Source organism: Alternaria burnsii, assembly GCF_013036055.1.
Source record: "Alternaria burnsii strain CBS107.38 chromosome Unknown 730, whole genome shotgun sequence".
Lineage (NCBI taxonomy): Eukaryota > Fungi > Ascomycota > Dothideomycetes > Pleosporales > Pleosporaceae > Alternaria > Alternaria burnsii.
This window is the reverse complement of record NW_024066110.1, coordinates 1,235,056-1,250,218: the sequence shown is the minus strand read 5'-3', so window position 1 is coordinate 1,250,218 and position 15,163 is coordinate 1,235,056. Positions and strand designations below refer to the sequence as shown.

The 15,163-nt window shown below is 51.4% G+C and overlaps 7 protein-coding genes across 7 annotated transcripts; 4 read left to right on the top strand and 3 right to left on the bottom strand.

Moving 5' to 3' along the window:
* Positions 1-200: 200 nt before the first annotated feature.
* Positions 201-1,286, top strand: GT037_003836 (nad-binding protein; the record flags this gene model as incomplete). The annotated part of the gene is made up of 2 exons (XM_038928883.1): positions 201-433; positions 491-1,286. The coding sequence occupies 2 exons, from the start codon at positions 201-203 to the stop codon at positions 1,284-1,286; spliced, it is 1,029 nt and encodes a 342-aa protein (XP_038788590.1).
* Positions 1,287-2,720: 1,434 nt separating this feature from the next.
* Positions 2,721-3,569, bottom strand: GT037_003835 (uncharacterized protein; the record flags this gene model as incomplete). The annotated part of the gene is made up of 2 exons (XM_038928882.1): positions 2,721-3,370; positions 3,488-3,569. The coding sequence occupies 2 exons, from the start codon at positions 3,567-3,569 to the stop codon at positions 2,721-2,723; spliced, it is 732 nt and encodes a 243-aa protein (XP_038788589.1).
* Positions 3,570-3,948: 379 nt separating this feature from the next.
* GT037_003834 (translation initiation factor eif4b) lies at positions 3,949-5,862 on the top strand (the record flags this gene model as incomplete). The annotated part of the gene is made up of 6 exons (XM_038928881.1): positions 3,949-4,027; positions 4,079-4,123; positions 4,176-4,181; positions 4,248-4,340; positions 4,390-4,674; positions 4,727-5,862. 6 exons carry the CDS (start codon positions 3,949-3,951, stop codon positions 5,860-5,862), a joined length of 1,644 nt encoding a protein of 547 aa, XP_038788588.1.
* Positions 5,863-6,905: 1,043 nt separating this feature from the next.
* Positions 6,906-8,150, top strand: GT037_003833 (uncharacterized protein; the record flags this gene model as incomplete). Its single annotated transcript, XM_038928880.1, has 1 exon — positions 6,906-8,150. One exon carries the CDS (start codon positions 6,906-6,908, stop codon positions 8,148-8,150), a length of 1,245 nt encoding a protein of 414 aa, XP_038788587.1.
* A 197-nt stretch (positions 8,151-8,347) lies between these two features.
* Positions 8,348-10,780, bottom strand: GT037_003832 (uncharacterized protein; the record flags this gene model as incomplete). Its single annotated transcript, XM_038928879.1, has 1 exon — positions 8,348-10,780. One exon carries the CDS (start codon positions 10,778-10,780, stop codon positions 8,348-8,350), a length of 2,433 nt encoding a protein of 810 aa, XP_038788586.1.
* A 1,639-nt stretch (positions 10,781-12,419) lies between these two features.
* Positions 12,420-13,361, bottom strand: GT037_003831 (uncharacterized protein; the record flags this gene model as incomplete). Its single annotated transcript, XM_038928878.1, has 3 exons — positions 12,420-12,930; positions 12,984-13,086; positions 13,145-13,361. 3 exons carry the CDS (start codon positions 13,359-13,361, stop codon positions 12,420-12,422), a joined length of 831 nt encoding a protein of 276 aa, XP_038788585.1.
* A 207-nt stretch (positions 13,362-13,568) lies between these two features.
* On the top strand, positions 13,569-14,252 carry GT037_003830 (uncharacterized protein; the record flags this gene model as incomplete). The annotated part of the gene is made up of 1 exon (XM_038928877.1): positions 13,569-14,252. One exon carries the CDS (start codon positions 13,569-13,571, stop codon positions 14,250-14,252), a length of 684 nt encoding a protein of 227 aa, XP_038788584.1.
* Between the last annotated feature and the right edge of the window lie 911 nt (positions 14,253-15,163).

Sequence of the window (15,163 nt, the reverse complement as noted above, 5' to 3'; positions counted from 1 at the left end):
ATCGCCATCGTGGGGCAGAGACATGTACCCCGCGACGGGTCATGGCGTAGTTGCTATTGGAAGAAAATGCTACACCCTCCACTTCAATTGCCATTTAACCGCAGTACAGCCGTTCACTGGAAGATATATGTTGAGGAAGGTGAGCTGTTCGAAATCGTTGAGAGCTCCCCGTGCCATCAACTCCCAGAGTCCTCAACATCATGGCCATCGGCATTGCTATCATCGGCAGTGGCATCTTCGCCAAGGAAGAACACTTGCCCGCTATCCAAGATACTCCATCATTGAGTCTGAAAGCAGTTTACTCGCGGTCACTCAAATCGGCAAAAATCCTGTCCGAGAAGCTGTCTGACGTGGAGCTCTACAGCGATGACCAAGATGGCAAGAAATTCGAAGATTTACTGAAGAGGGACGATGTAAAAGGGGTAGTTATCGCGTGCGTATACCACTTGTCGGAGCATAGAATTTGATCTGCTTACACAGTACAATTCAGACTACCAATCCTGGCCCAACCAGACTACATCAAGAAAGCCCTCGCCGCAGGAAAACATGTGTTCGCAGAGAAGCCTATAGCGAAGGACGTAGCCACTGCTCAAGATTTACTTGCATGGACCCAAAACTCTTCTAATACCTCTGCGACCTACACCGTGGCAGAAAACTTCCGATTCATCGACTCCTACGTCTGGGGTTCAGAGCAGGTTGCGTCTCTGGGCCGTATTCTTACCTTCCGCGTGCGTGTTGCGGCTATGGTACAGGCAGGTAGCAAGTACTATGAGACAGAGTGGCGTAAGAAGCCGGACTACCAAGGCGGTTTCGTGCTCGACGGCGGCGTGCATTTCGTAGCTGCCACTCGTCTTCTGCTCCAAGGTGGTAAACAGAAGATCAAGAGGGTCAGCGCATTCACAGCACAGCTTCAGGAACATCTTCCACCAATTGACACTCTCAATGCCACTATGCAGCTCGACAATGGCTCGTCTGGTACCCTGTCTATCTCTTTTGGCACGACCGATACAGGCTCTGAATATCTCGTTGCATGCGAAAAGGGCTCAGTACACTGTGCTCGTGGCAAAGTCACAATCACCAAAGACGGGAAGGATCCGGAGACAAGAGATTTCCCAGACGAAGGCAATGGCGTGAACCAGGAAATCAAGGCATGGGCGAAGAGCCTGGAACAAGGAAAGAGGAACGAGATGCAGAGTCCTGAGGAGGCATTGAAAGATCTGGAGATTCTTGAGAGTTGTTTGAAGAGTGGAGAACAGGGCGGTAAGCCAATCGATGTCAAACAGTAGATAATACAGTGAAAAACATAGAATAAGGCTCAAAGCGGCGGCGCAAGATTATTCATCTCTGCATCTTTGTGTCCCGTTCCTTCCCCAAACTGCCGTTTCTGCTTGCGAGAATCTGTCTTTAACACCTTTTTGCACTTCCCTTCCTCTTTTTAGTTGTTACAGAAACTGTAAGTTTAGTAAGTATTGTATATTAACTTATTATACAATTAAGAAGAACTATCGCTTGTGATATCCTGTGGTGCGGGAAGCTGTACAAGGAAGGCAAGATTGTACTTACAGACATAAGTGTGTACTAAAGATAGGATAAGAGTAGTTTGCGTAGCTCTTCTTCTTTAGTTAGCTAAGTAGAGAATTGTATAGGATAGAGCAGAACTATATAGAGAAAAATAAATTGCATAGAAAGAAAGAATAGGAGCTAAAAAGCACCTTATCCCATTAAGCGGGATAAGGCGACGTCTAACTAACCCATTGAAGGGCTGTTTTTCGTTTCCAAACATTAATCTCTGTTGTATCCACCTAGTGTCTGGATGTTACTGGAGGCAGAGCGGCTCGAACAAGCGACCTTAGGTGAGCTTCGGTATGGAACGATTAACCAAGGTTCCTTGGAGTCGTTAATATTGTGGTTGCGGACTCCATTTCTTGGTCGTTCCTTGCGAAACTCATCCAAAGTGGCTTGCTGATGGAATAACGCGGATTAGAATTGCCCATATATGGAGAGAAGGTTGGGAGTGTGGGATGGAACTCAAGGCGGGGTGAAGGCGGGTTTGGTGAAAGGGAGCACGGAGCCTGAGCTTGCAGCGGAGTCGGGTATTCCAGTCTCCTTGCGATGTTGGAGGGTCGAAGCGCTGTCGCGAAGCGAAAACGATGGTGACGGGAGTGATGACGAGCCCGGGTGAGGCTTCTGTATTGCTTGATGGTGGTGGCTCAAGACTTGGGCATATTATCATTGAGTATTTTCCAAGAGAGTATTGAGGCTACGACGGTTGTTCAAATAGCCATGGCGATACGTGAGCACTGTTAACGTACTCAAGATCAGCCAGAAAGCCTTTAAGGTAATCAGGCTGGCATATAGCCTGACTTGGAGGGACGACTTCTCTTCGTACCAAGGCCGTACGTCAAAGACAGCGATCCATAGCAAAACGCGAAATCATTTTGTAGAGCTTACACTTGAAGATTTTGGTCAACAGGAGTCAAAGATAGCAAAGAGAAAGGCGAATGAGACAATTTTTGATAGGATAAGATAGGTTGTGCAAACTGCTTAGCAGGTGGCTTTATACAACGATGCTGCTGTTGCTCCTTCAAAACAGAACACTTATTGTGCAATGAAAAGAGATCGACACGTGAGTTTCCCACATAAAAGAGACCGGCAAAATATCTTACAGAATGTGATCCAGATCTCAATTCCACAACGTTCATGGGCAATCAGTTATGCTCTCACTCGGAATTTTGACCCTGCTCTTGCATCTCCTTTATCTTGCGCTGCGCTTCCAAGTCGAGCGCCTGCTTTCTAAATGCATCAATCTTGTCGTCGATTACCGCAATCTGGGCTTCGACCCGCAGAAGCTTTTCCTGCATCATGTTCTCGTAGTCGTCATCAGTCAAGACCTGCATGGGACTCCACTTGCTCTTTGCGATCTTTTGCATGAAGTTTTCTTTGGGCTTGTCTTCACCCCTTGCTCTCAGCTCGGCCTGTTCCCGGAGTTCGCTAGAATTCCTGGCATCGAGATAGTTGTACCCATGCTGACCTCCCCAGCCGAACAAGGTGAACATGATGGTACCTGGGATAACATTCCGAGGGCCACGAAATAAAAGCCCAAGGTTGAAGCCAGTCAGGGCACCAGCAATGGCTGACGCACGAACCTTTTCGGAAGTAGTCGGGTTAAGGTCATTGCGCGGGTAAGAAGGCGCACCTCGAGTGACGTTCCACCAGTTGATCAGGCCAGCGTGGTTGAGAACAGACGTGCGTATACTCCAGAATGTGCTGCCAATGGCGAACCACTGTGCCCCCGAGACAATAGAGAAGAGAACAGGAGTTTGTGTGCGGACTGTGCCGTACAAGGCACCAATCACAGTACCGGGGATTGCTGAATCATGTCAGACGAAAGCATAGTAAGTGAAGGGCATTAGCTCGACCATATGCAGGCGTGAATTGAAGCAGAAGTGTAACAGAGAGAAGAATGATGAAAGGACCATGTGCGTACCTGAGGCTCCGCCGACCAATGCTGCTTGCTTGGCAACCTCGAGGGGCTGGGTGACCTGCTCTGGGTCATAATTGGGTTTCATCGCTCTTTCATTGATGCGGTCTGGCGTGCGAGAGTGGTGCATCAGTTTCGGGTAAAGGCAATCCAGGGCTCGGCGTTCGTAATGCCGTGGTTGCAAAAGAAATGCGATGACTAAGCGAGGCCCAACGGACGCACAGCTTAAGATTTCCGTTCGGGAAAGAAGAACTCACCCCACACACGAAACAACGACAGACCCCGCAACCACCTGCAACCCAAACCGAGAGTAACACACGCTCTTCGAACCCCAAACCAGACAGCGTGCGGAATTTGTACGCGCCAAGTCTGCAGAACCGCAATCATGGGTAAGTTGCGCAAATTGCAGGCGTCACTCGAGCCGGCTTTTTTGCCCCGCTCTGTACCGCGCTCAAAACAAGACGACCATGGCTGACAGGTGGTTTGCAGCGCCCAAGAAGAAGGAACAGCAGAAGATGGCCCTGGGAGACTTCCTAGCAGACCAATGTATGCCCCGCCCACTGGCCCTCGAGGGCGCAGACGACTGACAGAACGCAGCGCTAGGATCATGGGCCGATGAGATGGAGGACGCGCCCATGCCTGGTGAGTTGGACGCATACTGCTTCTGGACCAGTTCCCGTGCTAACATCTGCAGGAGTTGGTAAATATACCCCACCAACAGTCGCAGCGCAAACATGCAACCCACGGTAGACTTACACATTTGCAGGTGCCGGCAGAAGTTCTGGCTACGGAGGTGATAGGCCCACCTTTGGCTCTGGCGGCGGCAGCGGCTTCGGTGCTGACCGCGCTGGCAGCTTCGGTGAGAAGCAATCCTCTACCTGACTTTGCATATGCTAACACTCTTACAGCCGACCGTGGATTCGCGACTCGCGAGGCCCTCCCCATGCCCTCCAAGCCCCCGTACACCGCTCACTTGGGCAACCTCTCTTTCGATGCCACCGAGGGTGACGTAACCGACTTCTTTGCCGACTGCGAGGTGACCAACGTACGTATTGTCGAGGACAAACTAGACCGCAAGCCCAAGGGTTTTGGATACGTCGAATTTGGCAGTGTCGATGGACTGAAGAAGGCTCTCGACCTGTCTGGCACATCTTTCCAGGGCAGGAATATTCGTGTCAGCGTTGCTGAACCACGTACGTTATTTTCCCCTCATACGCGCGCGGAAAACAATTGACATTATTGCAGCAAAGGACCGCCCCGAAGCCCGAGACATCTCAGACTGGACCCGAAAGGGACCCCTTCCCGATCTCCCTGGCCAGCGCAGCAGCTCTGGACGAGGCGGCTTCGGCGCAGGCCGTGACCGTGCCTTCGACGCAGCATCTGACGCCGGTAGCGAGCGGGGCGAACGTCGCCGCCCACCTCCATTCGAGGGCGACGGCAAGCCCCGTGACTTTGGCAACTGGGAGCGCCGAGGACCTCTTTCGCCAGCCGCTGCTCCTGCTCCCAGCGAAGGTGGCCGCGCACGAGGTGGCTTTGAAGGAGGACCCCGTGAGGGACGCAGGCAGTCCCCAGCCTGGGGTGAGGGTCAGGGCACCGAAGGCTCTCGTGGGCCGCGCCGTGAGTTCCAGGAGCGACCACAGTACGAGAGACAGCCCACTGCTGCAGACGCCGACAACCAGTGGCGGTCCAAGATGCGCCCCGACGCACCTGCTGTCAAGTCACCCATATCTACACCCGATGCTAGCACACCATCATCGCCAGCGCCGCAGCCTGCTGCGCCAGCCAGTCGCCCCCGCTTGAATCTGGCCAAGCGAACAGTCTCCGAGGCTCCAGCAGCTCAGGAGGTCTCCACCCCTTCAGATAAGCCCAACCCATTCGGTGCTGCACGTCCCATCGACACCGCTGCTCGTGAGAAAGAGATTGAAGAGAAGAGGCAGTTAGCTATACGCCAGAAGAAGGAGGCGGATGACAAGGCTCGCGAAGAGAAAAAGGCTAAGGAAGCTGCAGAGAAACCGGCGCCCAAGGACTCGGCGCAGCCAACGCCAACGAAGAAAGAGGAGAATGGTACCGAGGAGAAGCCCAAATCCAACTTCGAGATTCTACAACGGGTTGATGAGGGCAACTCTGCTGGCCAAGATGAGGATGCTGAAGGAGAGATTGTACACGACAAGGACGTTAAGCCGCAGGAAATCACTCGCGACCCACCAAAGGCTGAACAGGGTTCATGGAGGCGAAAGTCTAGCACGCCTGCGGCACCTGAGGGCACCACTACCGAGGCTATGGACGATGACGGCTGGAGCACTGTCACGAAGCCCACCAAGAACGTGAAGAACAACCGTCGGGGAGGTGGAGGTGCACCGGCTCGTGCCATTGCGTCTTAGGTGGGCGTACCTATTGGCTAAACTTCGCCCTGACGCTGTATCCAGGATGATCGCAACGCATATTTGACGGCGTGGTGGTGTCCCTTGTATTTCTGGGCCTGTGCTGTTTGTCACAGCTGTTTTCATTCGACGGTCTTCCGATGTTACTGCTTTACTGCTCAATCATCGCCCTTTCTACGGCCCTGTTCATCCGAGCGTGAGTTGCAAGGCGTCCGTAGCTGGACTTGGAACCTTTCATGAGCTTCTTTCTGCATGCCCATTACGATGCCGTTCCTTGGCGCTGCTCGTCTCCAAAAGTATTGGTCTTCCTCCTAGACCTTCCGGACTCGGTAAACATAGGATATGCCATAGTTTTGATCATCTCCTCTCGCAACTTTGTCTGTTATTATGGTTCAGCCAAGCTTTCTTTGACGGATCTGTGCTACTGGACTAGAGGTGTTATATGCACAAGCATGTATTTAGCTGCAACAAGAATTTTGAAAGTATCTATACTCTAATGTTTGATGCAATGTCTCGATGATGTGGCTTCATACTATGATCTAAATCCGCAATTCTGATGAGTCCGGCAGGAATGTCGCATCTCCGAAAGCCCGTGCTTTTTAATGCGGCAGGCCAATAAAGTCTCAAGACTTACTGAAGGGTATTCAGTCTTCCCATGAAATAGGGTAGATCGAAGAGCGTAAGGCCCGGAACCCAAAAAGTCTAGCCATGCTAACGCGAAGCTGATCGCCGTTGACGTGCCGCGGGCAGGGTTCAGGATGCAGGATCCCGGTACGCGCGCCACAATACGTCAGATGTGCTCAGCTTGTGTCCAACTTCGATATCTTGCTTTGGCGTCGATTGACCTACGCTATCACTTTTCTTTTCATATCTTGCAATGCATATAGTGCTTTCTTCTAATTAATTTAGCTACGAGTCCAACGTCCATCGCCCTAAATTCTATGTAGAGAAGGATCCAGCACAAGCTTACCCTCGACAGCATAGTATTAAACAATTGGTATCAGGACTTTACATGCTCGAAGAGAAGTAATCTGTTTGATACAATGGCAGTCAAGTCATCATCGCCAGAACCCAACGCAATACCTGCAACGCCGATCAAGCAGGCACGATCCAGGAAAGCCGCTACACCAAGCCAATCTGAACAGGGAAGAGCGGGGTCAGCAGGAGGAGTGGTTTTACCAAAAGATTCCTCAGCAAAGGTTTCAGCATCATCATCCAAAAAGGCTGTAGTTGCACCAAGTACCGATGAGGTTACCGCAGCCGCGTCGAAGACACAGAAAAAGAAACCCAGGAAGTTGAACAAGGAGCCTACTTCGGCACCTGCAGATACTGCAAAGTCTGCGGCCACAAACAAATCAGATGTACCATCATCCTCTGAACTCGAAGCACTGAAATCTCGGGTGAGAGGGTTAGAAGCCAAAGTTGAAGAGCTCTACAAAGCAGGTGCTATTCCTGACTCTCGACCAGGCCGCTCTCCTCGCCGACGGGGTAAAGGCCGAAAAGCTTCATCCTCAGCACAGGTACCTACGCTCAATACCACAGTCAACGACGGGAACGCTAGGGTTCAGGAACTCGATGATGATGACGAAGAGGAAGAAGCAGACGAAGAACTTGTGCGCCTTGAGGGTGAACTGGAGGTAGCAAGACAGGATCTGGAACACTATCATCCGTCTACAAGAGGAGGAAGGAGTGGAGGAGCAGAGTACGTCGAGGAAATCAATAGGGGCTCCTCAGGAATGAGTGCTGGTACAGACAGACAAGTCACCCTATCAGGAAGCTACCGTATTCCCATCCCTGCGAACGTCAATCTCGAAGACGTAAAAACCATCAAATCAGGTGTTTCCGCTGCGCAGAATGTTGCGAGGTCTTTTCTGGAACAACGACGCGCTGCTGCTGCCCTGCGTGCTGAAAACAATGCTTCATCATCGCCGCAATCCAATGCCAAGACTACAAAAGTTCCTGCTTCCAAAATGTCTTCTGGCGCTACACCGAAGCCGAAGAGGAGTATGAGTTCAAGCATGGAGGTTGCTGTTGATAACAGCGATGGAAAGCAGAGCTGGTCTGAGTGGATTGGTGGATATAGCATGGCCATCACAAGGGCGGTTAGCAAGATTGAGCATGAGGCTGCTGTAGAAGCACAGCGGAGTGGTGGAAGTGGGAGCGGAAGTGCAAGGCCAGCGGCAGGTGGGCGGAGGACGAGTGCGCCTATGTCTAAGCGAGCGGCTGGGAAAAGACCTGCTGCTAAAGCCACGCTAAGCAGCGAACAGGTTCATGGTCTGATGAGTTAAATGGTCACGAAAGAAAGATTGTACGATATATAGTCCCAAAGATCATTCAGAGGTAGTTTGGAACGGCATTGAAGGACTCAAGGGCAGCTTAGAGGTATCGCATGTTGTGAAGCTGTGTTAATAACGACAGCAGCAATATCTTACGGTATACATACATTTACGTATCAAGCATGTCAAACATACACACCCTTCAGCACTCAACCACTCTGTGTATTCGCCCCGCCATCTTCTTCCGCCGCCGCTTGTCCTTTCTTCACGTTTTCGTTCGGAGGCAGTGTTTCTCCTTGGGGATCAACGCCCATGGGCTCTCTCTGCGAATCTCCAACCAGAGGGGCATCTTCCTTTAGGGCATTCGCGGGCTGGTTTTCTGTGGCCGCAGCGCTAGTTGGGATATGGTCTGCCTCCGCTCGAGCCGCAGCAGCTTCCCCAGGTGCTGGTTCCAAGGTTGTCTCCCTTTGTGCTTCACGACGCACCTTGCCGGATCTGCTCGATCTTGGGGACTGTGCAGTGTGGCTTTTCGTATTGCTCGTTAATGGTGAAGAGGATATGGAGGAATAAGTTTTTCCTGACTTCGCACTCTCCGCCTTCTCTTCCGTGACGGATTTGCTTGCTTGAGGAACGACTGGCACATCTTGCCCAATCCCAGTGCTCATGCCGTTATCTTGTGTTCTTGCCTTTTTCCTGTATTCGGTACCTGCGTTAAGTCCATGAAGAGCCATACCAAGCAATCCGTTCATTCTCTTCTTGGGCTTTTGGGTCTTCCAGCTAACAGTGGTAATAGGTTTGCCTCGACCACCTGCAAGCCAGAACAATGTTGGTGGGAGGCGCTCATAGCCTCGCAGAGCAGAAGGCGAGCCAGTGCCACCTCTAAGGCTGACGACGGGTGATTGGGTTCTAGGTCGAATAGCAACGTCTGTGAAAGAAACAGAACGATTGAATGGGGGAATCGTAGGAAGGGCAGATGTTGAGGTGAGACCGAAAGTTGGTAAATGGAAGAATATAGAGCGAGGCTGTGAGTGGGTAGCTGCGAAACTTGGTGTGCGTGATGGCAGCGAATTAGTAACGTGTCCGCTGCCAGCTGCAGATTTGCCCACCCTTGATGTATCCTGGCTTCCACCACGTCTCGACATACCCTTGGGGAGACGTGATATACCATGAGCCTGCCTTGAAGCGCGCGCGATTTCAGCCAGGTTCAGAGTCCTCGCTGGTGGCAAGTTCTCGTCGTTGTCTGAATCAGTGGCATAGCCATGACCAGGCCTGTAACAAGTGAGTAGCAACTGTTTGGGGATTAAACCACAACCACCCGTATGCGTACTTTTGTCTCCCCCACAACCACCTCGTAATTTTGGTATGATATCGTCACTGAGCCATTCCTGAAAGTCCGATGACTGATCGTTTGAACTCGGTGCTGCTCTCGAACTTGTATGTCTCGTTCGACGTCGATTATTACTCGATGGTCTCGAATCTAGTGAATTTTGCTGTGATAGATGTGTGGCGCGTCTGGAGTACTTATCTCCGCTATGCAACAGTGCATTGATGCTAGCTTGCTGCTCAGGAAGCGGACGTTCAATCACGACATGACCACCCGTGTCGAGACTTCTTTTAACGATAACGGTACTGCGTGGTGATTGCAGTGATGGATGTTGCTCTGGAATAGGGCCGAAAGCTGCCGAGAATTTCTGGCCATAGAAAACCGTCTCAGAGAAATCTGTCATCCGATCTGAAGCCTTTTTGAGACGAGCAGCGCAGGCAAAGTCGATCAATGGGCTCGGTTCACCGGCACGTATAGCATCTAGGTGTTGAGATACCTCCCTTTTTAGGACGTAAGGGTAATCCTTTGAGTTGGGCAAGCCATAGTGATAATGCAATCTAGGGCTTATTGGCCTTACGTCGTTCTGCTCAAGAGCACTTTTCTGCCGTCGAGGAACATTTGCGCGCGCGGCAGTAGTTCTATTCTCTAGTGACTGCGAGCTCCACTGGTCAGAGGGCGGTATCAAGCTGTCACTGACAGCACCAGATCGCTGAATTGGTAGCGCTGCTTTCCTTGGTGGGTTACCTATGCTTTTTGCTGCAATTTCTGGAGGCACTAGACGCGGGCCCTCTTCGGATGAAGAACTGTGCTGCGGAAGAGACGCATTTTGAATCGTTACCTCTCTCCTGACCGTAAGGTCCGTTCTCTTCCCCAAAGCTGGTCTCATATGAGAAAGCGCGCTTTCGGATCGACTCTCATCGTATGATACGCTGGAAGGTGACTTTGGTGGTCGCATCCCGCAGAAGCTGCAGCATGGGCGTTCAACGTTTGAAAAGGAACGATAACTACTAAGATCAAAGGGACAATGTTGGTTGGGCTCGGAGAGAGATGGAATTTGTATCTGGATGATTGGCAGTTGTTGGATAACCTGCGAATCGGCATCAGCGATTACTCGCTTTACAACCACGTCTTCTCCAAGTGCCGTACTCAATCGAAGGGCAGAAGTGGGTTGTGGGATCGTTCCCCGTATGGGAAGAGCAGTCATAAATGTATTGAAGCCAGAAGAGATGCGTCGCTTCAGAGTGTGAGATCGTTGGGGTGCAGAGCCTGAGACAGCTGGCAATGTAGATTTAGGAGTGGGCTTCTCTGGGTTCGGCATCTGCAGTATATGAGTGTTAAGCTTGTGCAAGATCTGGCGCTCAAAACGTAGACGAAGCGTAAGCGACGACCTTGTGTGCTTTGGGTACCTTTGTTTCTTCCTGGAAGTCTCAGCGTCGATCTGCGAACTCGAAAGATCTGAATCTGAATTGTGTGCTTAACACCTTAAGAGTTGCGGGCCGCATGTGAACGTCGACAGCGGCCGTGACGTGGTATATTGATGAAGCATTTGCGAACGGTTTACTAGCGAACATGGCGGCAAACGTGAAGACTAGGAACAACACCGAAATTGCAGCAATGCTGTTCCTCACAGAAAATCGTAATCTCATGTAGGAGAAGTATCGTGGCCGCAGGATGTTCCAGCTTGTCGTGTAGAGATATGATTGTTCTGGGCTCCGACCAACAGCGTACCGCTTATGTATGGTTGTTGGCAAAACTCAGAGTGAACTCAGTACCTGTGAAGGCGTCCCTCTTCAGCCCAGTCGTACACGTCTCGTAGATGATTTCGATCAGATGCACGTTCTAGCCTCCAGTCATCATCATCGTTGTCAAAGTAGTCACAGTTGTGATTGCGCGACCGGCCCGGAGAACAACCAGCGCACCTACCACTACGGTCACCAATCTGGTCTGTGAGAACTTTGCAGACACTGCAAAGCACATGGACCCGGTTGCAGATCGTAAGTAGTGTGCCTGGGGCGTACAGCGCATCATTTACCCCGCATTTAAGACAGAATCTTGCATGTGCCTGCGTGCCACTGCGACACCACTTCCCTTTTCTCATATCATCGGCGAAGTCCTTCCAGCGGTTGAAGCTGATGCAGCTATTGCAAGTATAGAGTTGTCGAGATTTTGCCCAAGTGGTTCCTTCGGCGGCCAGAAATTCGATGTGCGTTGGTGGAGGAATGATGGATCTGAAATAGCGAGACGTGAAAGCCAGGTTGACTTTGTTTCTTAGGTCGAGAAGACTGACTATCTCCAGATGAAGCTCGACAGGCAAGCGAAGTATCGGCGGGGAAGCCATGGTATGCAGAGCTTGTGCGTGTTGAACAAGCCTTTCAGATCAGGTCGTCTGAGCCCAATAAGTCAGTTGAGGTTCTTCGAAAGGTCTGCATCCGGCTTACGGTTGACAGGTCTAGGTGGCTATGAGTCTCTTAGTCGACGCCCTTTGCTGCCTGCTATGCAAAACACGGGTTGAGAGCGCAAGGTGTTTTCTCTCTGCCTTTTGTCAAGCGAAATCGCAATATTTATGAATGTCGCAAGGGCAATCTGTGCTACAACGCATGCTAAAGTTGGGAAAGTGAGCAGGCTATGAGCACATTTGCAGTTTACGCCCCTTGTGCAATGCAAGACGCACGTCAAGTCACACGGACCTCCAAGCCCGCGTATCCATAGGTTCCTCAGGCACAACGAATGGTGGAGCTTTTGGCCGCGGCATCACTGCCGTGTTCCGCCGGTTGCCTTTCTTGGTATCTAACACGATTTCAGGGTCCGGAAATTACTCTGAGATGTTCTTTGTCCGTTGGCCTCAGCCGCACCTAAAATGGGGCAATTTCTTGCCTCATTGGGATAGCTGGAATCCGGTCCACATAGATTTTGATGATGACAACGTATTTCCAAAAGCCATTTCCACATTGTGGTAACTACTCCTTCTTCAGGTCGTTGAGCACCATGTAACGCGATAGGGAAATCCAGCCCCAACGAAACCAGCGCATCTGGCTTTCGTGTGCCGTGGTCATGGCTCTCTGGGCAGTCCTGTAACCGGCCGGCGAGCTGACAAACAAGAGTGGAGTTGGGAAGCTTCCGAGCTCCTTCTTCCGGATGATTGCGCCAATGATTGTAGCAGGCGCGTCCAGTAAGCTAAGATATTTGCGGAATATGGAGGTAGTGGTGAGAGTGTACAGCTTGACAGGGCACTCCCACCCACTGTGTCGGTGCATGAGTGCTTTTAAAAAGGTATGCGCTCCGTCGTGGAGCGATTTGTGATTGGGGTGGTCGGAGACGCCGTGCGCATCAAAGGTGATTATAGCGTCGACGGTCGCCTGCGGTGCCTCCTTGGAAGAGATTGAGGTCATGTTTGGAGCGAAGGCGGTGGTGAGTAGATTGGAGATTAGACGAGGGTGCCATGTTACTGTCATGGAATCTGGGAAGTTCCTGGGCAATGATCAGCATGCCGCAGCCATGCAGCGTTGCATTGCAGTGCGTACTTGTCTTCTACAACGAGAATATCCTCCTTAGTTCCGATTCCCAGCTGCAGCCCACTTTTGACCAGTTCTTTCTTGCGAATCTCGCCAAGACCATCGGCATCCCCTGTTGTACGAGATTAGTGGTCGCATCTGAGAATACACAGGACATGTGCATGCCATACCGCTACTCAAGCACAGTATCTTGACGTGATTCCCGCGTTCCGGACGCGTCAATGCCAGCAAAGTCGGGGCAAAGAACATGGCCTCGTCGTCAGGATGCGCTATCAACAGTAGTATGCGTTTGTTTTGTAATGTGGGGAACGAAGCGCCGAGAGTGCTGGTGTACATCCAGAAGACGAAAATAAGGACGGGCACCGAGGCCCAGACAGTCCAGCTCATCTTCAGTAATGGCATACAGGGTACACGTTGGATATGTCGGAACCGCAATTGTTGTCTACAAAGTCAAGCCAGGGGAGGTAGCGCGTCGGCATTGGAAGCCACTGGGGTCCTGGAGCGAGCTTTGACCCACGTCATCTTGGAGATTCTCTCGAGCAAACACGCGACGTGCTCAACCCTACCACTCGACCCCTCTGCACATCCACCACCATGTCTGCCGGCAACCGGAAAGAGCGACGCGCCAAAGAATCCAATGCAACTAGGAGTGGTGCTGCAACTGGCTTCCAGCCCACCAACGAAATCGACCAAGACGGTGTCGAGATGATTCTGAAGCACCCCGACTTCTCCAAGCCAACAGGCAAGACACTATTCGACTTGGCTGAAGAGAGGCAGAGAGAACTAGACAAGGCGAACGGTAGGACGCGAGTTGTCAAAGTGCCAGTATCATCCGCCTCTGCCTCGGCCGATGATGGTCCCCCAATTGGTCCCCTTGGGGACTCGATTCTCTATTCCGTCTCCATGGCAGCACTCCACCTCACCCTCGACGTCCTCGTATACAGCCAATACCGCGAGGATATACTCTGGACTGAGATCATGTGGCGGGCACTGACAGCGTGGCCCATATTCTTTCTAGCAGTCTACCTGACCCACGTCGACTTCTCATACCGATTCCCCATACTTCGAGATGTTACATTTTTCGGAGGTTCCGTCGTAGCAGGCTGCTACTTGGTATACTCGGGCAATAAGCATGGCTATTTCTATGTCATGAAGTCGGCGCCCCCCATTGGCACCCTCTGGATTTGGAGTGTTGTGGAGATGAGTCTACCTTTTGCGGCCACCAGCGCAGCCGCCGTGCTTGGATACATCTGGTGGAACGGATTCGACTTCTTTTGAAGTCGTAGCAAGCGGATATACAAAGTATTGAACGGCGCCCTTTTCTGTCAAGGTTTAGGCTGGCCATAGCTCATGACAGCGAATCAACAACAAATCAATGTCCGTACTCACGAGAGACGCTTAACGCTTATCAGCCGCAAGTTGGCCATGCAACGAACCCCGCTTTTGCGCAGACATAAAAAGTCTACGACCGCATGTGCCAGTCAGTATTCATTGCGAAAACGTCGCCTGGGCTCGGCACTCGATTTACTTCATGGAATTCTGATGGCTTCTCGTCTACCCTTGCACCTTAATTAAAATTATTCGTCTTTGGTCAGCGACCAGTCCAGCCCATCGCTAGCCCCAGCCCTACAAATTTCCTTGTCTCTAATCGAGATGCTTTCAACTTATGCCAGAGGGTCATCTGTACCCATCGAATCCACAATCGATCTCGAAAACATCCGGAACTGGCGCCGAGCTTGTCGCAATACACACGGCGACTGCTGCAATGACGACCATCCGGGGACCTTGGCGCAGCACATCGATCGTCTAACACTGGTTGATGTATTTAATGGCTCACTTGTCACTCTGTCCACTTCGTCACCAATTACCTACGTTGCTCTTTCCTATGTGTGGGGTGCCGTGCCTATGTTTAAGACGAAGAAATCAAACACCGATATTCTGTCACAGCTGGGGGCTCTATACAATAAGCAAGACGGCATAGTGCTTCCTGATACGATCCGAGATGCTATATATCTGGCCAAGGCTCTAGGTGAGCGTTATGTGTGGGTGGATTGTCTGTCCATCGTTCAAGATGCATGTTCAGAAGAGATGGAAATCACATTGCGGGCTATGGCTCGCATATACGCAAGTGCCGACTTTACGGTTGTTGCTTCCGATGCAAACAACGCAGATCATGGCCTAAGAGGTGT